General features: G+C 43.5%; 1 protein-coding gene across 1 annotated transcript; it reads right to left on the reverse strand.

The window, feature by feature from the left end:
• Nucleotides 1-4,999: 4,999 nt before the first annotated feature.
• On the reverse strand, nt 5,000-5,902 carry LOC134965609 (olfactory receptor 2D3-like). The gene has a single exon (XM_063941977.1). The coding sequence runs from the start codon at nt 5,900-5,902 to the stop codon at nt 5,000-5,002; it is 903 nt and encodes a 300-aa protein (XP_063798047.1).
• Between the last annotated feature and the right edge of the window lie 20,690 nt (nt 5,903-26,592).

The following is a 26,592-nucleotide window of genomic DNA, read 5'->3' on the forward strand; positions in this document are numbered from 1 at the left end:
GACAGCCAGGACAGCTCCCCTAACACAGCACAGATACACCACAGTGACTGCAGCAGCACCACAACAGAGCACACACTAACCTCACGTCCCCACCCACAGACAGACAGAGGTTTGTCTCCCTCACTCTCCAAGTCCGGAGTGAAAATTACAGCAATGCGCGGCTGTTTATATGGGATCCAAAGCCCGCGAGAATCCGACAATGGGATGATGACGGTTTGCCTCATTCTGGTTTCCGAGTCTGGTGGGAAAACCCAAGTGGGGCTTGGATCCGGGCTCGAGACATGATGTTTGGTAGGGATCGGTTCTCAGGGAACCCGCTCATCTCTAATAGTAATATGTTTTTTGTTATTTTATATTTTCAGGACATCTAAACATCGAAATAAATATTTAATTACAGGAATCAAACTATGTAGTGGACCAAACACATTTTACTGCCATATTTGTCATTTTCAGCAGTTTCCCTCTAAGGGCAAAATGACTAAAGAACAGTTTTGCAAAACCACCGGTTTCTGTTTGGTTTCCTGATGTTTTAGTAAACCGATTTTTTAAAGTACTGGAAGCAAAACCACTGAAAAAGCACAATTTTATAAACTTACTCTCCCCACCTCTTTCAATCAATACATAAATAATAAATAACTGTGCTATTAATTGACAGCACTTCCGGACTACTCTCCTCCTTCCTCTATTCCTGTGGGCTATCAGTATTCCCACTGTGGTTTCTGAAGGTGCCATTATATAGGTATTTGTACTGGTTAATACTGTATAATGTTCTGTCATGGATTACCATTTTTCTGAGAGGCAAGCAGTAGACTGCCTCTTTTGTTTGTCCTTATCATAACATCTTTATTTTGCATCAACAATAAATTAACATTGTCCCTTTAAAATAATAATAATGCTCTCTTAATAAAATGAAACAATATTTTTGTTCCCATCATGGGGATTAAGCGCAATGCACAAAAATAGCCGCTTTGCTCCTGGACAAATCAAGCTGCAGTGCAATGTGTATAGGGAAAGCATGTTCTGCCTTTGCATGTAGCCTTGGAGGACTGTGCAGGTTTTTTATGTATACTGGAATTTCCAAATGCGCTATAAAAACTCACAAATATCTCTTTAGTCCCTGCATCTACATTCTCATACATCCCTGAGCCACATTGTCAAAAAGCTAAATTGAATTACAATACCAACCCAGAGGTCAACACATTGGACCTCTAAGGACCTCCAACAGTGTTCCACATCTATGTTTGAATAAGTATTAAAATTTCTAGTCTTACTAGGTGGAAGACATTTTGTTTGTAACACTAATGCTGACTCACACTGCCAATGCATTAGTATAACTAATACATATTAAATAATCAAATAAGAAAGAAATGGAACAGCCTTGCGCTTACTAATAGACTGCTACTAGTTAATGGATAAAATGAGTACACCTAAAACTCTATAAAACATCCAAATACAAATCGATATAACCAAAAAACAGAGCTAGATGATCAAACGTATGTAAAGCATATATATATATATATATATATATATATATATATATATATACACTGCTCAAAAAAATAAAGGGAACACTAAAATAACACATCCTAGATCTGAATGAATGAAATATTCTTATTAAATACTTTGTTCTTTACATAGTTGAATGTGCTGACAACAAAATCACACAAAAATTATCAATGGAAATCAAATTTATTAACCCATGGAGGTCTGGATTTGGAATCACCCTCAAAATTAAAGTGGAAAAACACACTACAGGCTGATCCAACTTTGATGTAATGTCCTTAAAACAAGACAAAATGAGGTTCAGTAGTGTGTGTGGCCTCCACGTGCCTGTATGACCTCCCTACAATGCCTGGGCATTCTCCTGATGAGGTGGTGGATGGTCTCCTGAGGGATCTCCTCCTAGACCTGGACTAAAGCATCTGCCAACTCCTGGACAGTCTGTGGTGCAACTGTGGTTGGTGGATGGAGCGAGACATGATGTTCCAGATGTGCTCAATTGGATTCAGGTCTGGGGAACGGGCGGGCCAGTCCATAGCATCAATTCCTTCGTCTTGCAGGAACTACTGACACACTCCAGCCACATGAGGTCTTGCATTGTCTTGCATTAGGAGGAACCCAGGGCCAACCTTACCAGCATATGGTCTCACAAGGGGTCTGAGGATCTCATCTCGGTACCTAATGGCAGTCAGGCTACCTCTGGCGAGCATATGGAGGGCTGTGCGGCCCCCCAAAGAAATGCCACCCCACACCATTACTGACCCACTGCCAAACCAGTCATGCTGGAGGATGTTGCAGGCAGCTAAACGTTCTCCTTGGCGTCTCCAGACTCTGTCACGTCTGTCACATGTGCTCAGTGAGAACCTGCTTTCATCTGTGAAGAACACAGGGTGCCAGTGGTGAATTTGCCAATCTTGGTGTTCTCTGGCAAATGCCAAACGTCCTGCACGGTGTTGGGCTGTAAGCACAATCCCCACCTGTGGACGTCGGTCCCTCATACCACCCTCATGGAGTCTGTTTCTGATCGTTTGAGTAGACACATGCACATTTGTGGCTTGCTGGATGTCATTTTGCAGGGCTCTGGCAGTGCTCCTCTTGTTCCTCCTTGCACAAAGGCGGAGGTAGCGGTCCTGCTGCTGGGTTGTTGCCCTCCTCCACGTCTCCTGATGTACTGCCTGTCTCCTGGTAGCGCCTCCATGCTCTGGACACTATGCTGACAGACACAGCAAACCTTCTTGCCACAGCTCGCATTGGTGTGCCATCCTGGATGAGCTGCACTACCTGAGCCACTTGTGTGGGTTGTAGGGAGGTCATACAGGCACGTGGAGGCCACCCACACTACTGAGCCTCATTTTGACTTGTTTTAAGGACATTACATCAAAGTTGGATCAGCTTGTAGTGTGTTTTTCCACTTTAATTTTGAGGGTGACTCCAAATCCAGACCTCCATGGGTTAATAAATTTGATTTACATTAATAATTTATGTGTGATTTTGTTGTCAGAACATTCAACTATGTAAAGAACAAAGTATTTAATAAGAATATTTCATTCATTCAGATCCAGGATGTGTTATTTTAGTGTTCCCTTTATTTTTTTGAGCAGTGTATATATATATATATATATATATATATATAGAAACAAAAAGTTCAGCACTCACCAAAATGAGCTCACTTATCCTCACAACATCAATGAATAAATGAATAAATGATGGGGGTTTAGTTAGTGAATTGGCCAATGCACAGAAGCCTGCATCCCGCTCGCCAAGGTACCCCACCATCATGCAGGTCCTACACTATCACAAAATCATAAAAATTGCTTCCGTGCATTGGCCAATTCACTAACTAAACCCCCATCATTTATTCATTTATTCATTGATGTTGTGAGGATAAGTGAGCTCATTTTTGTGAGTGCTGAACTTTTTGTTTCTATATTTTTGAGTAGGTGGCCATGGGCTACATGCACCCCACCCTATTAGTGGCGAGTGCGGATACTGCATCCCGCTTCTGGGGTGGCGAGTGCTGTGGTTTTCTATTTGCTGGTATATATATATATATATATATATTTATATATATATAAGCTCCCAATGTAGTTGTCTTCTCTCTCACTTTTAGACTGAGACTTACAGTACATTGGATTTCTTTCTTGTATGCACATAACGGTATCTTTAGCAGGTAAAATGTTCAAACACAACCATGTTCAAAACTCTCAAGCCAACACTTACATGGGAATTCTATCTCAAATGCATGTAAAGGTATCTTTGGTCTTTAAACCACACTGCACTGGATGGTACATTCACAATGGGGTCAGTGGTGTACATTTCCCCTGCGAATATTTTAATAACACAATTCCATAAAAAGACTTGTTCCACATAAAAGACAAAAAAGCAACTCTATAATACGGAGCATGCAGAGCTGAAACAAAGTCAAATATCGGAGGACAATTGAACAAACAAAATGCTGTACATCCCAGCTGTAGTCAAGGATGTAACGGTGGTTCAAATCCAGCAGAAGTCCTCTCAGATATATACACTCAGCACTACTCCAAATTCCAAAAGATCAGTGGCTTCAACCTGTTTCAGGGAGTCCTCTCCCTTTTATTAAGAAGTCTTCTTGATAAAGGGGAGAGGACTCCCTGAAACGCATTGATCTTTTGTAATTTGGAGTAGTGCTGAGTGTATATATCTGTGAGGACCTCTGCTGGATTTGAACCATGTTACATCCCTGATTACAGTGATTCATTTTAACTTACATTAAGACATCTCAAATTTACATTTCTATAGATTTACCAAATTTTTAACACTCATTTATATTTACAACCGTGAACATCAGAAACTCCCGTGCGAAGAATGGGTAGAACAGCTAGTACATTAAAAAGTCATTGTGAACTTATATAATAGCTTAGACAAAAAATGTAAACAATGTCACAAAATAAATATAAATATACCCAACAATGGACTTCAGACAACAGTTTCTAAAAATTGGAGAACAGGAATCTTAATATAAAGGATCAAGGGCCAGATATACTAGCCCTTAGAAAGTGATAAAGTGGAGAGTGAAAAAGTACCAGCCAATCAGCTCCTAACTGTCATGTCACAGACCTTGTTTGAAAAATGACAGTAAGAAGCTGGTTGGCTGGTAGCTTATCACTCTCCACTTTTCAAGTCTTATTACGTCTGGCCCCAAATACCTGTAAGTATATAAATAATCCATATATACAGTAGCTCAATGGGAGCATAAATACTGTATGGAATTTGTTATTTAATTAAAAGCATAAACATTATAGTCATTAACATAGTGAGAAAGGAAGGTAAATTGTACTATACAGGACATGTATAATATGCTGTTGCAAGCTTCTGTACTAAAAAAGAGCTATTTCTGTACTCTACTTGTACTGTCACTTGTATACGGACTATTTTATAAGCTATGAGAAAACATATTTTAAGTGAATGGCACAAATAAGTTAAAAACACTGAATTGCAGATCCATCATTTTCTAAGTGTGTCAGTTCCTAATGAAGTGATTAAAATATTTCTGGAATGACCGTTGAATGTCTTTGTTTCGCAAACTGTATATTAGAGGGTTCAGGAGAGGTGTAATGCTGGTGTAGAAAATGGACAGAAGCCATTCCTTATCTGCCAGGAGATTTGATTTTGGACGCATGTACATAAAGCTACCACTTCCATAAAAGAGCAGGACAACAATAAGATGAGACACACATGTTGAAAAGCCTTTTGTTCTTCCATGTCCTTCAGGAATGGTCAACACTGAAACCAGAATGTGCATATAAGATCCAAATATCAAAAGGAAGCAGCCAATCATTAGAAAGCCACCAACAGCAAAAACAGTGATCTCATTAATGAATGTATCAATGCAGGAAATCTTTAACAATGGTACAATGTCACAGAAGTAGTGGTTGAGAACATTGGAACTGCAAAATGGCAACCTAAAAGTGTTAGCAGTATGAATTGCCCCATATAAGGCTCCTATTACCCAGGTCCCAGCAACCATATGAAGGCAAGCCTTCCTATTCATAATGATTGAATATCTTAAGGGATTGCATATGGCAACATATCGGTCATAAGCCATGGCAGCTAATAAACATGACTCCGAGGCTGCAAAAGATAGGAAGGTGTATAGCTGTGCAATGCATGCTAGGAGGGAAATGGCCAAATGCTCAATCAGAAAGTTGGCCAGCATTTGTGGTAGGGTTGTAGAGGTGTAACAGATGTCTAAAAAGGAGAGATTCCTGAGAAAGAAATACATTGGTGTCTGAAGATGGTAATCCATGTTTGTGAGGATGATGATAATCAAATTCCCAATTACAGTTACAATGTATATTATCAGGAACATAACAAAGTACAGTCCTTTCAATCTCATGTCAGTAAAGGCATTCAGGTAGAACATATTCGTTATGGTGTGATTGTTCATGAGGAAATATCATCAATAACCTTTATGTTGAGAAAAGTGCCTCACTAATTAGTAAAGAAACTGGAGAGGTGCTAGAGCAAATGTTGCTAGTATTTTACAATTTTGTTAAATCGGTGTGACATCACTGCTTTAAAAGTAATCGTCTTTTAACTTTGTACTATATAGCATCTCCCATCCTGATGGAGATCAGAAAAGACAGTAATCATTAAGATATAAAAATACTTAACGCAAGTATGCTCAAAAATAACACACATGTACTGTATATCCTTTAAATTCTATTATTATACAAACCTCAAAATATACATTAAAAGTGGATCAGTATGCATATTTCATCAAAAAATGAACTTCATGTATTAGTTATACCGAGTACTAAATTGAATGCAGATGTAGAATAATATTTCTCTGTTTGCTAATTGTCAATGGCAGATGTCTTTTTCAGCATCTGTTGATGACTAATGAAAATGAAATTTCAATCCAAACAGCTGGTATATACGATGTTTGTGTAATGAATGTACTCATCACATTTTAGTAATGTTGATCCCATCATAGTGTAGAATTAATTATTTTTGTATATGACATAAATGTGTGATCTGGTGTACCATCAAATGAAAGCCAAACAAGACTGCTTATATTTATATAAGCGCTGGAGTTTAAATCTGTTTGTGAAAACAAAATAATTGCTGTTCTCAAATCTCCCATATATTTTCCCAAGAGATGTGTCAGCAGTTCGGTCTCATGGGTAAAATATACATTACACACACAATATTTACACACATGCATTGTTTATTGGGAATAGAATATATTTATTTTTAAGATGTGCTTTCATTTTAAAACAATAAAATAAAGATTTATTAAAATTTTTATTGTCTTAGTATCAGTATGCATTCCATAGTTCTCTGATTGTCAGGAATCAGCGTTCAGCTGCGTCTCACTTACCAGCGCGCTGGTGTACAGGGCTCCGGAGGTCATGGCCCCAGTTGCGGCTGCATGGATGTGCTGACCGTGAGCGTCATCTCCCGTGTCGCTGAGTACCCCTGAGTCTGGTCCTGCGTATGTATTCCGCTGTGTGCCGGCATCCGGCCTGTATGGACGCTGCCATGACACCTGCACTCAGCTGATCCCGGCATCCAATCCAGCGCTGTGCTTCCTGCTAGAGCTCAGTGACCAATCACTGCAGAGCAGGGGGTATAAGTTCCAGTCCGTGGCTCACTCACATCGCCTCGGACAATGAGTCACATACCGTGTGCCTAGTTCTCCTGGTTCCTGTGTTCCTGTTTCCAGCGTTCCCCCGTGGTTATCTTCATTGTTCCAGTTAGCATTTCTACAGCTCTCCTGTTACTCCGGACTCCAGCTACATCCAGCCTCAAATCCATCAGCAGTAAGAGACTCTCCTCAGGTGTTCATTTCATTACCTTACCTGTGCACTCGTTATCAGCATACCATCTGTGCATCTCAGCAGTTATACCAACTATTTGCTTAGAGACTGTCTCCTGCTTAAGCCTAGTGTGGCTATATGGACTTGTGCTATATAGAGACTGTGTGTTTCTCAAATATACAGGAGTTCTGCTTTTCCAACAGTTATCAGTTTATCTCATCTTGTGTTATACAGAGACTGTGTGCTTACAAGTACTGTTGGAGTTCTGTTTATATCACCTGCATTCAGTATCAAGTTGTTTTACATTTTACTGCAAGAGACTTTCAGTTGTTTGGATTCAGTTACCTATCCATGGGGCAGATGTATTAACCTGGAGAAGGCATAAGGAAGTGATAAACCAGTGATATGTGCAAGGTGATAAAGGCACCAGCCAATCAGCATCAATATGTAAATTAACAGTTAGGATCTGATGGCTGGTGCCTTTATCACCTCACATATCACTGGTTTATCACTTCCGTATGCCTTCTCCAGGTTAATACATCTGCCCCATTGTTTTCTACATTAACGGTTTTCAGTTCATTCAGTGTTATACCATCTGCTCTGTGCTAATAAACATCAGCGCATATGCGCAGGACTTTTATATTGCCTCCACGCTTTGTACAACCCACCAACACTGACCCACTAGCGCCCCCGATGGGGACAGACAAAACCAGAGACCTGACAGTTTGTCCGAGGCCCATGGACCCGGACGGTGGTCAGTGTGGGGTCAGGGAAACTCCAAGGTTCACGACAGGATGGTCAAGAGGCTGTGCAGCAGCAGATTATACAATTCTTGCAAGAAATGTCGTCTCGTTTAGATACTCTGCAACAATCATTTCCAACTTCAGCTCCTCCAGTGTCCTCTTCAGTTTCTGCTCCTGTTCCTAGTTCCTCAGTTTCCAGCGCTCCAGTTGCTTCTATTCCAATGTCTCACATTCATCTTCCTACACCAAGTAAATTTGATGGTAATCCTAAAATGTGTCATGGATTTCTGAATCAATGCGAAGTCCACTTTGAATTGCAACCACAGAATTTTCCAACACCCAGAGCAAAGGTTGTATACAGATGTATCCTCATACACCGTTGCTCATAGCGCGCTATTTAGGGTCCTGAATCGCGAGTTGTAATAACGTTATGGCGTGCGTTGTGTCCCACACCATGTAATACATATTTTCACCGCTAGGTGGCGAATGCTCCATGTTAAGCACGGTGCCGCGCGTTCACTAAGAGTAGAACACATCATAACACATCATATATTTACCTGGAGTGCCGACTCATATTGTGGTCAGCAGTGGTATAACGGTTGCAGTGTCCGCCTGCAATGCATGCATCCCGTGTTCGAATCCTGTCGACAACAGAGATTATTTTTTTTTGGGTGAATTTATTTTTATATATTTTTTTTTAAAGAAATACACTTGTTTGGTCTTTTAATGGAATGGGAAAAGTCAGGAAAAAAAATGCGTGGGGCCCCCCTCCTAAGCATAACCAGCCTCGGGCTCTTCGAGCCGGTCCTGGTTCTAAAAATCCGGGGGGAAAACGGACAGGGGATCCCCCGTATTATTAAAACCAGCACCGGGCTCTGCGCCTGGTGCTGGTGCAAAAAATACGGGGGACAAAAAGAGTAGGGGTCCCCCGTATTTTTTACACCAGCATCAGGCTCCACTAGCTGGACAGATAATGCCACAGCCGGGGGTCACTTTTATACAGTGCCCTGCGGCCGTGGCATTAAATATCCAACTAGTCACCCCTGGCCGGGGTACCCTGGGGGAGTGGGGACCCCTTCAATCAAGGGGTTCCCCCCAGCCACCCAAGGGCCAGGGGTGAAGCCCGAGGCTGTCCCCCCCATCCAAGGGCTGCGGATGGGGGGCTGATAGCCTTACTTACCTATGTTGACACGCCGACTGGCACGTCTCGTCTCTGACGATCCGGGGTACCTGTGAAAAAAATTATACTCACCTCAATCCAGTGTCCGGGAGATAATCCACGTACTTGGCAAAAAAAACACCCGAACCAGCGGACAGAAAGGGGTCCCATGTTTACACATGAGACCCCTTTCCCCGAATGCCGGGACCCCACGTGACTGCTGTCACAGAAGGTCCCTTCAGCCAATCAGGTAGCGCTACTTCGTGGCACTCACCTGATTGGCTGTATGCGAGTCGCAAAGCCTCTCCATTATATTCAATGGTGGGAACTTTGCGTCAGTGGCGAGGTCACCCGCGGTCAGCGGCTGACCGCGGGTAACCCCACCGCTACCCGCAAAGTTCCCACCATTGAAACTAATGGAGGGAGCTGTGCGATGCGCTGTCTGACAGCAGATATGCATACAGCCAATCAGGTGAGTGCCACGAAGTAGCACTACCTGATTGGCTGAAGGGACCTTCTGTGACAGCAGTCACGTGGGGTCCCGGCATTCAGGGAAAGGGGTCCCATGTGTAAACATGGGACCCCTTTCAGTCCGCTGGTTCGGGTGTTTGTTTAATTTTTTTGCCAAGTACGTGGATTATAACCTGGACACTGGATTGAGGTGAGTATAATTTTATTCACAGGTACCCCGGATTCTACTTGGACAAGTGGACCGAACGTCGTGTCAACATAGGTAAGTATGTGTGTGTCGACATGTGTGTAATAAAGTTTTACTATCACGGTGTGCGTGTCCTGTTTTTATTTGGGTATTTTTTTCCAGTAGAACTACAGGTACCAGCGGGCCCGGTTTTCTCCCGCATGCTGGTACTTGTGGTTCTCCAAGTACCAACTTGCGGGGGAGGCTTGCTGGGACTTGTAGTACTACTGGAAAAAACAATATTCTTTCATTTTTCCAAAGGCTATCAGCCCCCCATCCGCAGCCCTTGGATGGGGGGGACAGCCTCGGGCTTCACCCCTGGCCCTTGGGTGGCTGGGGGGGGACCCCTTGATTGAAGGGGTCCCCACTACCCCAGGGTACCCCAGCCAGGGATGACTAGTTGGATATTTAATGCCACGGCCGCAGGGCACTGTATAAAAGTGACCCCCGGCTGTGGCATTATCTGTCCAGCTACTGGAGCCCGATGCTGGTGTAAAAAATATGGGGGACCCCTACTCTTTTTGTCCCCCGTATTTTTTGCACCAGGCGCAGAGCCCGGTGCTGGTGCAAAAAATACGGGGGATCCCCTGTCCGTTTTTTCTCCTGGATTTTTAGAACCAGGACCGGCTCGAAGAGCCCGAGGCTGGTTATGCTTAGGAGGGGGGACCCCACGCATTTTTTTTTTCTGACTTTTCCCATTCCATTAAAAAAAAAAAAAAAAAATACTTTAAAAAATATATAAATAATACTTGTGCCTCCTAAATAGGCAAACCAAGTACCTAATCCCTTCTAATATAAATACAGTAAATATGCTATTACCAAATAAAAAAACACACAAAAAAACATGTTTTAAAATTATTTTATTAGATTCCGCCAGCAAAGTGTGGTGGATTGAAAATGACGAATTTACTGTCTAAAAGCACTGTTGTCGCATTTACAAACTTCAATTGAATATACTTTTGTCGAATTGCCGCATTTGTACCATTGCAGAAATGTCGAATTTGACAAAAGTCGAATTTGAAAAAGTCGAATTTGGAAAGTCCGTTTTTTTGGCGAAAAGTACTGAATTGCATTGACTATTTTTTTTTTTTGGCGAAAAAGTCCAGTTTTTCGACTTTTTCGCCAATTCGACCGCAATTGCATATGGCCCTATGTCATTAATGTGACATCTTGGAAGGCTCCATTATGGTTTGTACACAGACACCGGACAAAATCCATTAATAGTACAACACATCAAAACACATCATATATTTACCTGGAGTACCAACTCATAACATGGTCAGCACTGGCATAATGGTTACAGTGTCCGCTTGCAATGCGTGCATCCCGTGTTTGAATCCTGTTGAGACCAGAATTTTATTTTTTTTCTGGTGAATTTATTTTTATATATTTTTTTTAAAGAAAAACACTTGTTTGGTCTGTTTTTTCTTTCCCGCTGGGCTCCATTATGTTTTGTACACAGACACCGGATAAAATCCGTTATGGGTATACCACATTGCAGGCGGTGGGGAAGCAAATTCAGTTTGCACGCATTGTGGGCTACGGATTCAATCCACGGTTTGTGGACTGCATCCGGCGTCTTACTGTACATCAGGCAAAAATGGCAGTGAGACGCTACGTTAGAGGGGAGCTTCTGATCCTGCTTAGGTGGCGGGACCAGCCATTTACTACGAACTCGGAGAAGCGGCGGGCTTACAATAAAGCCCGCCTTGAGATCCGAGCAAAATATGGCCAGTCCTGCAGCCTCAGGTCACTCCAGAGGAAGTGGAGTGATCTGGTCACCAGGGAGCCCAGGAAACTGGAATTACTGCGGCTGTCCCTGAGGAGTAAGTACAGTCCAGTACTGCACATTATTACTACTGTATTTAAGTAATGTACATTTCTCTAATGTCCTAGAGGATGCTGGGGTCCATTTAGTACCATGGGGTATAGACAGGTCTGTAGGAGCCATCGGCACTAAATGACTTTAAACGTGTGAGCTGGCCCCTCCCTCTATGCCCCTCCTCCAGACGTCAGTTTAGAAATTGTGCCCGGAAGAATCCGTTTGGATGGGCGACCATGTTAAGGTCGGCAGTCATTAGGTCGACCACTATTGGTCGACAGTGACATGGTCGACATGGACTCATGGTTGACACATGAAAATGGTCGACATGACAGGTCAGCATATGAAAGGTCTCCAGTGATGAATACTCAGCACTCTTCTGACTTCTGGATCTGTTAGGGGGTGGCGGCAGTGCTGCGGGAGTGAGCACTGGCCAGGCTCGGGCTATGTTCAGTACCCTCAGGAGCTAATGGTGTCCTGTCAGCGGAAGCAGAGCCATGGAACGTAATGCGAAGTTGGTTCCTACTTCATACCTCCCAACTTTCTTATGTTCTAAGGAGGGACACATGCGTGGCGAAGCCGCGTGCTCCCGAAAAGGGGATAGGGCCTATGAAAACGGGCGTGGCTTCGCGGATGCCCCGCAATTGCTAGTCACGATAAGTAGGGCAGCGAGATCTAGCATGCAGGCCAATCTAGCACCAGCGATAGCGATGCGCAGAGCTGCGCATCGCTATCGCAGTGGGAGGTACACACGGAGCGATCATGCGTAAAATCTAAGCAATCTAGTCAAATCTAAGTGATCGCTCCGTGAGTACCCCCCTTAAGTCCCACAAAGCAGGGAGACTTGCCAGCAGCATCCTCTAGGATGTTAGAGAAATACAGGCGTTCCGAAACATACAGTATCTGAGTGAGCCTAATAATGAGTATACTGTGAGATACTGTATGACATACTGTACAGTATGCTGTATCCGAAGTGGTGCATTCATGAACAAACTCCATATGCAGTAACCTTCCTCAGTATAAGGACCAATCGCCGGAGTTGGTCTGTGAAAATAAAAAACAATGTACAGTATTAGAACAGTAAGACAGGTTGAGTACTGTACAGTATACTGTACAGCACTTTATCAAAGTTTATGAACAGTATGCATGTAAAATAACATTATTATGACTGTACCCCTAGTCAGGTTGTCCGGGCCATAGCGCCCTGGTCAAAAATCAAGGTGCATGGCCCAATATATATATAGTATACCCAATTAAAATTATGATGCACAGTAGCACAATCTTATTCACATTCCACCACATACTGTACTGTAGGGGTGTCCCTTTTTCATGTTATGACACACATTAGTGCCCCTCATACACAAAGCCCACAGCAGTAGCACCCCTAATACACATAATGCCCACAGCAGTACCGCCCCTTATACAATGCCCACAGTAGTATTGCCCCTTATGCTATGGCCACTGTACTGTTAGTGCCCCTTATGTACAGTAGAGCCCATAAAAGAAATGCCCCCAGTAGTAGTGCCCTTTATGTCTTATAAAGTGACTCCTATGCAATGCCCGTAAATCTCAAAAATAAAAATAGACGCTTGCAGGGGTGATCAAGACTCCTATGCAATGCCCGTAAATCTCAAAAATAAAAATAGACGCTTGCAGGGGTGATCAAATATTTATTGTCACTGTAATAGGCACTGGAACTTGGCCGGTACCTGTTTTATGGGAAAAAAGATAAATGACTGTAAATACTGTACTGTACCATGCCCCCAAGGAACCCTATAAAGCACAGTTTACGTGACATCATGATGTTCCACAGCAGAGACATGGGGAGGCTCAGCCACAGGAGCAGGGAAAGGCTAAAAGACAAGGGGAAGCTGAGGCATAGTGGGAGGTGTAGGATAAGAGGCACAGGGTGGGGAATAAGGTTTAGAAATAGTGGTGAAATGAGCCTTAACTTAACAAAAATGTCTTACCAGGACGAGGTGGGTCCGCAAATGCCGGCGGCGGAGGAATTGGTCCAGGGGTGCCTGTATTAAACACATTGGCCACAGCATTACCATTGTCCCCAGCAGTAATCAAACAAAAGCATTCATACCCTCATGGTTTACTGTACATTTCACAAGGTGCAAATCGCACCTGGGGCCTAATTCAGATCAGATCGTAGATCAGACCGGACGCCACACACCATACCGCAATGCTCGTTATACCCTATGCCACACACCGCAATGCCCCTTATACATTATGCCACACACTGCAATCCCCTGAAACATTATACCACATACCACAATGCCCATGATATAGGTGTGGATCATAGAATCGACAGTAACTAGGTCAACAATGTTTAGGTCAACCACTATTGGTCGACAGTACCTAGGTCGACAGGGTTGGAAGGTCGACATAAGATTGTGCTACTGTGCATCATAATTTTAATTGGTTATACTATATATATTGGGCCATGCACCTTGATTTTTGACCAGGGATGGCCCGGACAACCTGACTATGGGTACAGTCATAATAATGTTATTTTACATGCATACTGTTCATAAACTTTGATAAAGTGCTGTACAGTATACTGTACAGTACTCAACCTGTCTTACTGTTTTAATACTGTACATTGTTTATTATTTTCACAGACCAACTCCGGCGATTGGTCCTTATACTGAGGGCGGTAGTCCAACAAATGTTTGTTTATATTTTACGTTGCTTATAAAAAAAAATATTTTTAGTTTTTTTCCTTCCAGTTTTTTTATTAAAGTTTTTATATAATTTACAGTTATTTTGTGTTATTATAATTTGTGTTAGTTTCCACCTTAGTACACTAAGGGGGGTATTCAATGCCGGACAAGGGGGCCAGAAGGTTCTGAAAATGAGACTTTTCACGCGTTTTATAGGAGAAGTTGCTTTCTCGTATTCAACGGGGTCCCGCGTTGCTTGCCCCCCACCCTCCCGGCGAGGCAAAAACTGCATGTAATTTATAACATACAGTATTGTATGGCTTTCCCTCCCCCCAGTCAAACACCATTTCTGCAGACACTACATTTCTAAACAATAGCGAAGAGTTAATGCACTTTACTCTGAATACACATTCAACTGCTGCTAATTGAACAGTAGTGTCTGCAGAAACAGGTTTTGACTGGGGGGCAGGGATAGCCATATTGTAAAGGACATTTCTTAAAGCAACCAAAAAGGTTACTGCATATGGAGTTTGTTCATGAATGCACCATTCCGGATACAGCATACTGTACAGTATGTCATACAGTATCTCACAGTATACTCATTATTAGGCTCACTCAGATACTGTATGTTTCGGAACGCCTGTATTTCTCTAACATCCTAGAGGATGCTGCTGGCAAGTCTCCCTGCTTTGTGGGACTTAAGGGGGGTACTCACGGAGCGATCACTTAGATTTGACTAGATTGCTTAGATTTTACGCATGATCGCTCCGTGTGTACCTCCCACTGCGATAGCGATGCGCAGCTCTGCGCATCGCTATCGCTGGTGCTATATTGGCCTGCATGCTAGATCTCGCTGCCCTGCTTAGTGTGGCTAGCAATTGCGGGGCATCCGTGAAGCCACACCCCTTTTCATAGGCCCTATCCCCTTTTCGGGAGCACGTGGCTTCGCCACGAATGTGTCCCTCCTTAGAACATAAGAAAGTTGGGAGGTAACTATGAAGTAGGAACCAACTTCTCATTAAGTTCCATGGCTCTGCTTCCGCTGACAGGACACCATTAGCTCCTGAGGGTACTGAACATAGCCCAAGCCTGGCCAGTGCTCACTCCCGCAGCACTGCCGCCACACCCTAACAGAGCCAGAAGTCAGAAGAGTGGTGAGTATTCATCACTGGAGACCTTTCATATGCTGATCTGTCATGTCGACCATTTTCATGTGTCAACCATGAGTCCATGTCGACCATGTCACTGTCGACCAATAGTGGTCGACCTAATGACCTAATGACTGTCAACCTTAACATGGTCGCCCATCCAAACGGATTCTTCCGGGCACAATTTCTAAACTGACGTCTGGAGGAGGGGCATAGAGGGAGGGGCCAGCCCACACGTTTAAAGTCATTTAGTGCCGATGGCTCCTACAGACCTGTCTATACCCCATGGTACTAAATGGACCCCAGCATCCTCTAGGACATTAGAGAAATGTACATTACTTAAATACAGTAGTAATAATGTGCAGTACTGGACTGTACTTACTCCTCAGGGACAGCCGCAGTAATTCCAGTTTCCTGGGCTCCCTGGTGACCAGATCACTCCACTTCCTCTGGAGTGACCTGAGGCTGCAGGACTGGCCATATTTTGCTCGGATCTCAAGGCGGGCTTTATTGTAAGCCCGCCGCTTCTCCGAGTTCGTAGTAAATGGCTGGTCCCGCCACCTAAGCAGGATCAGAAGCTCCCCTCTAACGTAGCGTCTCCCTGCCATTTTTGCCTGATGTACAGTAAGATGCCGGATGCAGTCCACAAACCGTGGATTGAATCTGTAGCCCACAATGCGTGCAAACTGAATTTGCTTCCCCAACTGCCTGCAATGTGGTATACCCATAACGGATTTTATCCGGTGTCTGTGTACAAAACATAATGGAGCCCAGCGGGAAAGAAAAAACAGACCAAACAAGTGTATTTCTTTAAAAAAATATATACAAAAATAAATTCACCAGAAAAAAAAAAAATTCTGGTCTCAACAGGATTCGAACACGGGATGCACGCATTGCAAGCGGACACTGTAACCATTATGCCAGTGCTGACCAGGTTATGAGTTGGTACTCCAGGTAAATATATGATGTGTTTTGATATGTTGTACTATTAATGGATTTTGTCCGGTGTCTGTGTACAAACCATAATGGAGCCTTCCAAGATGTCACATTAATGACATAGGGCCATATGCAATTGCGGTCGAATTGGCGAAAAAGTCGAAAAACTGGACTTTTTCACCAACAAAAAAAATACGTCAATGCAATTCAGTACTTTTCGCCAAAAAAACGGACTTTCCAAATTCGACTTTTTCAAATTCGACTTTTGTCAAATTCGACATTTCTGCAATGGTACAAATGCGGCAATTCGACAAAAGTATATTCAATTGAAGTTTGTAAATTCGACAACAGTGCTTTTAGACAGTAAATTCGTCATTTTCAATCCGCCACACTTTGCTGGCGGAATCTAATAAAATAATTTTAAATCATGTTTTTTTGTGTGTTTTTTTATTTGGTAATAGCATATCTACTGTATTTATATTAGAAGGGATTAGGTACTTGGTTTGCCTATTTAGGAGGCACAAGTATTAATTATATATTTTTAAAAGTATTATTTTTTTTTATTTTTATTTTTAATGGAATGGGAAAAGTCAGAAAAAAAAATGCGTGGGGTCCCCCCTCCTAAGCATAACCAGCCTCGGGCTCTTCGAGCCGGTCCTGGTTCTAAAATCCGGGGAAAAAGACGGACAGGGGATCCCCCGTATTTTTTGCACCAGCACCGGGCTCTGCGCCTGGTGCTGGTGCAAAAAATACGGGGGACAAAAAGAGTAGGGGTCCCCCGTATTTTTTACACCAGCATCAGGCTCCACTAGCTGGACAGATAATGCCACAGCCGGGGGTCACTTTTATACAGTGCACTGCGGCCGTGGCATTAAATATCCAACTAGTCACCCCGGGCGGGGGTACCCTGGGGTAGTGGGGACCCCTTCAATCAAGGTGTCCCCCCCCAGCCACCCAAGAGCCAGGGGTGAAGCCCGAGACTGTCCCCCCCCATCCAAGGGCTGCGGATGGGGGGCTGATAGCCTTTGGAAAAATGAAAGAATATTGTTTTTTCCAGTAGTACTACAAGTCCCAGCAAGCCTCCCCCGCAAGCTGGTACTTGGAGAACCATAAGTACCAGCATGCGGGAGAAAAACTGGCCCGCTGGTACCTGTAGTTCTACTGGAAAAAAATACCCAAATAAAAACAGGACACGCACACCGTGATAGTAAAACTTTATTACACACATGTCGACACACACATACTTACCTATGTTGACACGACGTTCAGTCCACTTGTCCAAGTAGAATCCGGGGTACCTGTGAATAAAATTATACTCACCTCAATCCAGTGTCCAGGTTATAATCCACGTACTTGGCAAAAAAATAAAACGAACCCCCGAACCAGCGGACTGAAAGGGGTCCCATGTTTACACATGGGACCCCTTTCCCCGAATGCCGGGACCCCACGTGACTGCTGTCACAGAAGGTCCCTTCAGCCAATCAGGTAGCGCTACTTCGTGGCACTCACCTGATTGGCTGTATGCGAGTCTGCTGTCAAACAGCGCATCGCACAGCTCCCTCCATTAGTTTCAATGGTGGGAACTTTGCGGGTAGCGGTGGGGTCACCCGCGGTCAGCCGCTGACCGCGGGTGACCTCACCGCTGATGCAAAGTTCCCACCATTGAATATAATGGAGAGGCTTTGCGATGTGCTGTCTGACAGCAGACTCGCATATAGCCAATCAGGTGAGTGCCACGAAGTAGCGCTACCTGATTGGCTGAAGGGACCTTCTGTGACAGCAGTCACGTGGGGTCCCGGCATTCGGGGAAAGAGGTCTCATGTGTAAACATGGGACCCCTTTCAGTCCGCTGGTTCGGGTGTTCGTTTTATTTTTTTGCCAAGTACGTGGATTATCTCCCGGACACTGGATTGAGGTGAGTATAATTTTTTTCACAGGTACCCCGGATCGTCGGAGATGAGATGTGCCAGTCGGCGTGTCAACATAGGTAAGTATGTGTGTGTCGACATGTGTGAAATAAACTTTTACTGTCACGGTGCGTGTCTCCTGTTTTTATTTGGGTATTTTTTTTCCAGTAGAACTACAGGTACCAGCGGGCCCGTTTTTCTCCCGCATGCTGGTACTTGTGGTTCTCCAAGTACCAGCTTGCGGGGGAGGCTTGCTGGGACTTGTAGTACTACTGGAAAAAACAATATTCTTTAATTTTTCCAAAGGCTATCAGCCCACCATCCAAAGCCCTCGGGCTTCACCCCTGGCCCTTGGGTGGCTGGGGGGGGGTCCCCTTGATTGAAGGGGTCCCCACTCCCCCAGGGTACCCCGGACAGGGGTGACTAGTTGGATATTTAATGCCACGGCCGCAGGGCACTGTATAAAAGTGACCCCCGGCTGTGGCATTATCTGTCCAGCTAGTGGAGCCCGATGCTGGTGTAAAAAATACGGGGGACCCCTACTCTTTTTGTCCCCCGTATTTTTTGCACCAGCACCAGGCGCAGAGCCCGGTGCTGGTTTTAAAAATACGGGGGATCCCCTGTCCATTTTTCCCCCGGATTTTTAGAACCAGGACCGGCTCGAAGAGCCCGAGGCTGGTTATGCTTAAGAGGGGGGACCCCACACATTTTTTTTCTGACTTTTCCCATTCCATTAAAAATGACATTAAGAATCCACAAAATTAAATAATTCTGGTCCCGCTAGGATTCGAACCCGTCAGCCAATCAGCAGGTAGCGCTACGAAGGGTCCGTTGGCTATTTGAGGCATTCGCCATAGAGTTTAGGAAAAATGACATCTGGTGGACAGAAAGTAGAATGCATGTTACAATTATAACGTGACGTCACATTTACAACGCAACTCATAACGGGAGTTTTAGCGCAAGGAGCTGGCGCGAGTTGCATGGCGCCCGCTATGCGGTACGCAGCAACGATATATCAGGACATATCTGTATATTGTTTCTCTTTTAGCTGGCTCTGCTCTTAACTGGGTCTCTCCGCTGTGGGAGCGAGCAGATTCATTGCTGAATAATTATACAGAGTTTGTTGCCGCATTCCGACGCATCTTTGACGAACCTGGACGTACGACCTCTGCTTCTTCAGACCTCCTTCAGATCCGCCAGGGAACACGTACAGTGGGTTAGTACGTTATTGAGTTCCAGACATTGGCATCAGAGGTGAAGTGGAACAACCAGGCATTGGTTGCCGCCTTCTGGCATGGTCTGTCTGACCGCATAAAGGATGAGTTGACTACCCGAGACTTACCAGAGCAACTGGAAGCCCTAATTATCCCTATGTGTCAAGTTGGATCTACGTTTACGTGAGCGAGCCTGTGAACGCTCTCGAGGTGATCTTCACAAGCAACGAGTTATGCCTCCTGTACAGTCTCTACCTATTACTGCTGATGAACCCATGCAGGTAAACAAGTTTCGTTTAACACCTGAGGAGCGGTCCAGAAGATTAAAGGAAAGACTGTGTCTCTATTGTGCTGCTGCTCATCTGATTGGTTCCTGCCCTGCTCGGTCGGGAAACGCCAGGTTCTAACTTGTAAAGGAGGAGTCAAGTTAGGGACCTTGAATAAAGCTCCTTCATCTCAAGACCTTATATTGCCTGTCACTTTGGAAATGCCAGATGGACTCCAGTCTCTGTCCACTTTAGTGGATTGTGGTGCTAGTGGGAATTTTATCACATAAGCTGCAGTGGATAGACTTCATCTTCCAGTGTCAAAGCTGTCTCGTCCAGTTTATCTCACTGCCGTGGATGGAAGCCATATTGCTGAAGGTTCCATCATTCAGCAAACCAAGCCGGTAGTTCTGGGAGTAGGCTTCCTGCATTCCGAGCTCATTGAGTTGCTGGTCATACCAAAAGCTACCTATGAGATTGTACTGGTTATGCCGTGGCTCCAATTGCACAATCCGCAATTTGACTGGTCTACATTACAGTTAACGGCATGGAGTAGCTCCTGTCTTCAGTCATGTCTATCTCAAGTATTTCCAATAAAATCTACAAGTGTAAAACCACAGTCTGGCCTTCCGGAGGCCTATCAGGAATTCACTGATGTCTTCAGTAAGAAAGCTGCGGATGTCTTGCCCCCCCATCGAGAGTGGGATTGTCCCATCGATTTGGTTCCAGGGACCAAGCCACCTAGAGGGCGAACATACCTTCTTTCAGTTCCAGAGACCCAAGCAATGAGTGAATATATAAAGGCAAATTTACAGAAGGGGTTTATCCACCCATCCTCTTCCCCGGCCGATGCGGGATTCTTCTTCGTTAAGAAGAAAGATGGAGGACTACGCCCCTGTATTGATTATCGGGGTTTAAATGACATCACGATTAAAATTAGCTACCCGTTACCTCTTATCACAGAGTTGTTCGACAGAGTTAGAGGTGCTTCCATCTTCACGAAACTAGATCTTCTTGGGGCTTACAATCTTATCAGGATTCGAAGTGGTGATGAGTGGAAAACCGCCTTCAATACTCGTGACGGCCACTATGAATATCTAGTGATGCCCTTCGGTTTGAGTAATGCCCCGGCCGTGTTTCAAAACTTTGTCAACGAAGTGTTCAGAGATCTCCTGTATAAGTGTGTGGTAGTTTACCTCGATGACATCTTTATATTCTCCCGTGATTTAGGTTCTCATCGCCAACAGGTAAAAAAAGGTTCTTCGACGTCTTCGACAGAATCATCTGTATGGCAAACTGTCTAAATGCACATTTGAAGCTTCTTCAATATCTTTCCTGGGATACATCATTTCCGGGACAGACCTTCAAATGGACCCAGCTAAATTAGAAGCTATAGAGAACTGGTCTCTTCCAACAACACTCAAGTCAGTTCAAAGTTTTATTGGCTTCGCTAATTACTACAGAAAGTTTATTAAGGTCTTTTCCACATTAATAGCTCCAATCACCTGCCTTACTCAGAAAGGGGGAAATCCTTCCCAATGGTCTGACGAAGCACTGTCTGCTTTTCATAAAATAAAACAGGCTTTTATTTCAGCTCCTGTGTTACAACAGCAAGATGTCAATAAGGCATTCATTTTGGAAGGAGACGCCTCAACGGTTAGCGTGGGCACAATCCTGTCCCAGGTGGGTGTTGATGGTAAGACTCACCCTTGTTGGTTTTTCTCTCGTAGATTCTTGCCCGCTGAAATGAACTATACCATCGGTGACCAGGAGCTGTTGGCAATCAAATTGGCCCCTGAAGAATGGAGGTATCTGCTGGAGGGTGCGAGATTCCCTATTACCATCTACACGGATCACAAGAACCTCCTCTACTTGAAGGCAGCTCAGTGCCTGAATCCTCGGCAAGCAAGGTGGGCCCTATTCTTTTCTCATTTTGACTTTAAGTTAATGTTTAGACCTGGCTCACAAAATGTTAAGGCAGATGCATTATCTCGCTCTATGAGCTCAAATGAATAATCATCTGAACAAGCTGCTCGACCAGTACTAAATCCTGTGGAATTTGCAGCTACAGGGGTGTCTCAAGTTCCACCTCCAGGCAACATGTTTGTCTCTCCTGAGCTTCATCCAAACCTTCTGTCCTGGGCTCATACATCCAAATTTACTGGTCACCCTGGAGTCCTAAAGACTTTCAATTTCCTATCTCAAACTTATTGGTGGCCTCATATGAAAGTAGATATCCAAGAATTTATAGCTTCATGTCCCAAATGTGCTCAGCATAAAGTTCCTCGCCAGGCTCCCGTGGGCCAATTACTACCAAATTCCATTCCCAGGCGCCCCTGGTCTCATTTATCGATGGATTTTGTTTCAGATCTTCCTCCCTCCAAAGGGTATGATACCATCTGGGTAGTGGTCGATAGGTTTTCAAAAATGGCGCATTTAATTCCACTCATGGGGTTACCCTCTGCTCCAAAGTTGGCACGGTTATTTCTTCATGAAAATTTTAGGCTACATGGACTTCCAATAGAAATCATATCTGACCCAGGTGTACAGTTTGTGGCAAAGTTTTGGAGGGCTCTGTGCTCTGCGCTGCAAGTTAAACTTAAATTCTCTACAGCCTATCACCCTCATACAAATGTGCAGACAGAGAGGGTAAATCAAGAGCTTGAGACCTATTTGAGACTGCATATTTCTTCTTCACAGGATGACTGGGTAGATTTATTGCCTTGGGTGGAGTTTGCTCATAATTTCAGTTATCATACTTCTACAGATACTACTCCTTTTTTAGCAGTTTATGGTCAGCATCCTAGAGTACCGGATTTCCAAGATTTACCCGTCATAGATGTGCCTGCGGCTGCTTCTGCCCTTCAGCGGTTCTCTCAAATTTGGAAGAAGATTCATTCATCTCTTAAAAAAGTTTCTCACCGGTATAAAATGTTTGCTGATCGAAAGAGATGAGCAGTCCCTAGTTTAAAGCCGGGTGACAAAGTCTGGTTATCTACTCGAAATCTCCGTCTCAGAGTTCCTTAAATGAAATTTGCTCCACGGTTTATTGGGCCATTTCCAGTAGAAAGTGTTATTAATCCGGTGGCTTATAAATTAAAACTGCCTTCTTATTTGAAAGTTCCCAACTCATTCCATATTTCTCTCCTCAGACCACTAATTCTCAATCGTTTCCAGAGAACGCTTCCAGCAGCTCCAAAGGTACAAACTCATCGGGGCGTGGAATATGATGTGGAAAAGATCTTGGACTCTCGACATCGCTATGGTCATTTGCAATACCTGATTGACTGGTCTGGATATGGTCCTGGAGAGAGGAGTTGGGTCAACGCCACGGATGTGCACGCTCCACGGTTGGCACAAGCCTTCCACAGACTCTTCCCTGCCAAGCCTTGTGGGTGTTCGGTGCCCACCCATAAAGGAGGGGGTACTGTCAGGAATCGGCGTTCAGCTGCATCTCACTTACCAGCGCGCTGGTGTGCAGGCCTCCAGAGGTCATGGCCCCAGTTGCGGCTGCATGGATGTGCTTACCACGAGCGTCATCTCCCGTGACGCTGAGTACCCCTGAGTCTGGTCCTGTGTATGTATTCCACTGTGTGCCGGCATCCGGCCTGTATGGACGCTGCCATGACACCTGCACTCAGCTGATCCCGGGATCCAATCCAACGTTGTGCTTCCAGCCAGAGTTCAGTGACCAATCATTGCAGAGCAGGGGGTATAAGTTCCTGTCTGTGGCTCACTCACATCGCCTCGGATAACGAGTCACATACCGTGTGCCTAGTTCTCCTGGTTCCTGTGTTCCTGTTTCCAGCATTCCCCCGTGGTTATCTTCGTTGTTCCAGTTACCATTTCTACAGCTCTCCTGTTACTCCGGACTCCAGCTACATCCAGCCACAAATCCATCAGCAGTAAGAGACTCTCCTCAGGTGTTCATTTCATTACCTTACCTGTGCACTCATTATCAGCATACCATCTGTGCATCTCAGCAGTTATACCAACTATTTGCTTAGAGACTGTCTCCTGCTTAAGCCTAGTGTGGCTATATGGACTTGTACTATATAGAGACTGTGTGTTTCTCAAATATACCGGAGTTCTGCTTTTCCAACAGTTATCAGTTTATCTCATCTTGTGTTATACAGAGACTGTGTGCTTTCAAGTACTATTGGAGTTCTGTTTATATCACCTGCATTCAGTATCAAGTTGTCTTACATTTTACTGCAAGAGACTTTCAGTTGTTTGGATTCAGTTACCTATCATTGTTTTCTACATTACCGGTTTTCAGTTTATTCAGTGTTATACCATCTGCTCTGTGCTAATAAACATCAGCGCATATGTGCAGGCCTTTTATATTGCCTCCACGCTTTGTACATCGCACCAACACTGACCCACTAGCGCTCCCACCAGGGACAGACAAAACCAGAGACCTGACACTGATGTCATTAAGATATTTTTAAATTGTGTTTTATAAAAATTTGAGACTGGTTCTGTGCATGCACCAAGCTGACACAAATTTGCCTCTAACTGGTGCATACCCAAAATAGGTCTATTCTGTGCCCTTTTTAGAGGGGAGCAGGAGCTTGGAGGAAGGGACGGAACAATTAAGTATTTTTTTCCAAATTTTTAATGTAAAGTTCCTAAGGGTTATCTTGTATTGAATGGGAGATTAGCTATTGCTAAGACCATGGCCTCTGTTTAGAAGAATTCATATATAAAGCTGGCTTATCTACCACTACAAATTGATAATTAAAAACTACTGTAGATGTGCACTGACCCCCATTTAAAAATGATTAAGAAAATTTAAATTATTGATTGCAACTGTTCATTTTCTTGGCTTCTCTTTCATTTCAACTCTTGTCAGGAATCCTTGGCTATTAAGATTGTATTAAGTAATTTAAATGATTAAGAAAATTTAAGATGATTAATTGTTTAGTTAATTTAGGTGCTTTTTTATTCTGAAATTATAAGATAGGTATAGGCTGATTTGGAGTTTGCAGCTCTGGCTTCTCTTTCATTGCAAACCTTGCCATGAATTCTTGGCTATTAATGTATTACTTATTTAAAATGATCATGAAAATTTAAATTGATTGATTGCAACTATTATTTTTCTTGACTTCTCTGTCATTTCAACCCTTGCCAGGAATCCTTGGTGATTAATGTTGTATTAATTAATTAAGAAAATGTAAGGTGATTGATTAGTTAATACAATGATTTTTTAGTTTAAATATGTAAGAGAGGTAGAGGCTGATTTGAAGTTTGCAGGTCTGGCTTCCCTTTCATTCAAATTAGCAATGCATTAGAGTAAAAGCCAATAAAAAAGACCATCCAAACATACAGCCCATTATGAAAAGAAAAGTGGTGCAAGATGGAATTGTTCTTCAGCACTCCCATCCACCTTTATGATGTATATTATAAAGGACATACACAGGTTAACAAACCAAGTACTTCAGCAACAATGACAATTTTTGGCTGAAGTGCTTGGTTTGTTTAGGCCCCCACAAAACAACAATCCAATCATTAATGAGCAGGTTAATGATGAGGGTGTTGGCAGTGGAGATTGCATGTGCACGGCCAAACTAGAGGTAGCTTTTACTGGACTGCTTACTATTTTACAAATTATTATAATTTTGTTAAATAAGTTGCATGAACTTGCTGCAAATAATGTTACAGGGAGAAGGTGCCAAGATGGTTGGTGTCATACCTCTACTAACTTTAGCCTCACAAATGGTACATGTGCCTTTACAAATGTTGTCAGGATGTGGCTAAAAATAAATCCACACCCAAGAGTTAGCTTTTTTGGTCTTGTCAATATATGACAATACTGTAGCTTTCTTTTGATTGCAAGCAATAACTGCTGCCACTGGTGGCTGGCATACTGTACACAAACAACATCCTCATCATGAACATCCTCATTAGCATCAGATATTACACAAATATCCCCTTCATCCTGTTGCACTTCCACACTAGCATCCTCAATATTGTCACTATCTTTACTTGTACTGCTCATCCCTACTTTTGCATAGGGTACAGAAATGGTGGAAGGAGGCTTCTCTATGAGTAAAATGTCAGAAATGTCAGACTCACACATACCTAACATGGACACCCCTAGCCTCTACCCAGGGATTAATGAACACACAGTTTGTTTTTCATCTTAGTGTACTTCTTTTTATGGTGGCCACTGATTTGTCTGTTTTAAAGGTTACACCTCTACGTTTTTCCTTTAATAGTGTGAAATATTTAAATTTCAGGTGTCCTTTCTTAAACTTTGTGTCCCCTGGACAACCTTTAGTAGATACTGTAGTACTATCATGACTGACAGCAGCCACAGCACTAGTACTAGCGGCCTCTACTGAATTTTATAGTTAAAGCACAGAACCCAAACCTGTCCTAAACAGGTTTTTTTTATATATACTGATAATTAGTGATGTGCACCGGACATTTTTCGGATTTTGTGTTTTGGTTTTGGATTCGGTTCCGCGGCCTTAAAATTTTTTGTCGGATTAGGGTGTGTTTTGGATTCGGGTGTTTTTTTTTCAAAAAACCCTCAAAAATTGCTTAAATCATAGAATTTGGGGGTAATTTTGATCCCATAGTATTATTAACCTCAATAACCATAATTTCCACTCATTTCCAGTCTATTCTGTACACCTCACAATATTATTTTTAGTCCTAAAATTTGCACCGAGGTTGCTGGTTGACTAAGCTAAGCAACCCAAGTGGCCAGCACAAACAA

Source organism: Pseudophryne corroboree, chromosome 1 (assembly GCF_028390025.1).
Source record: "Pseudophryne corroboree isolate aPseCor3 chromosome 1, aPseCor3.hap2, whole genome shotgun sequence".
In the NCBI taxonomy this organism is placed as follows: Eukaryota; Metazoa; Chordata; class Amphibia; order Anura; family Myobatrachidae; genus Pseudophryne; species Pseudophryne corroboree.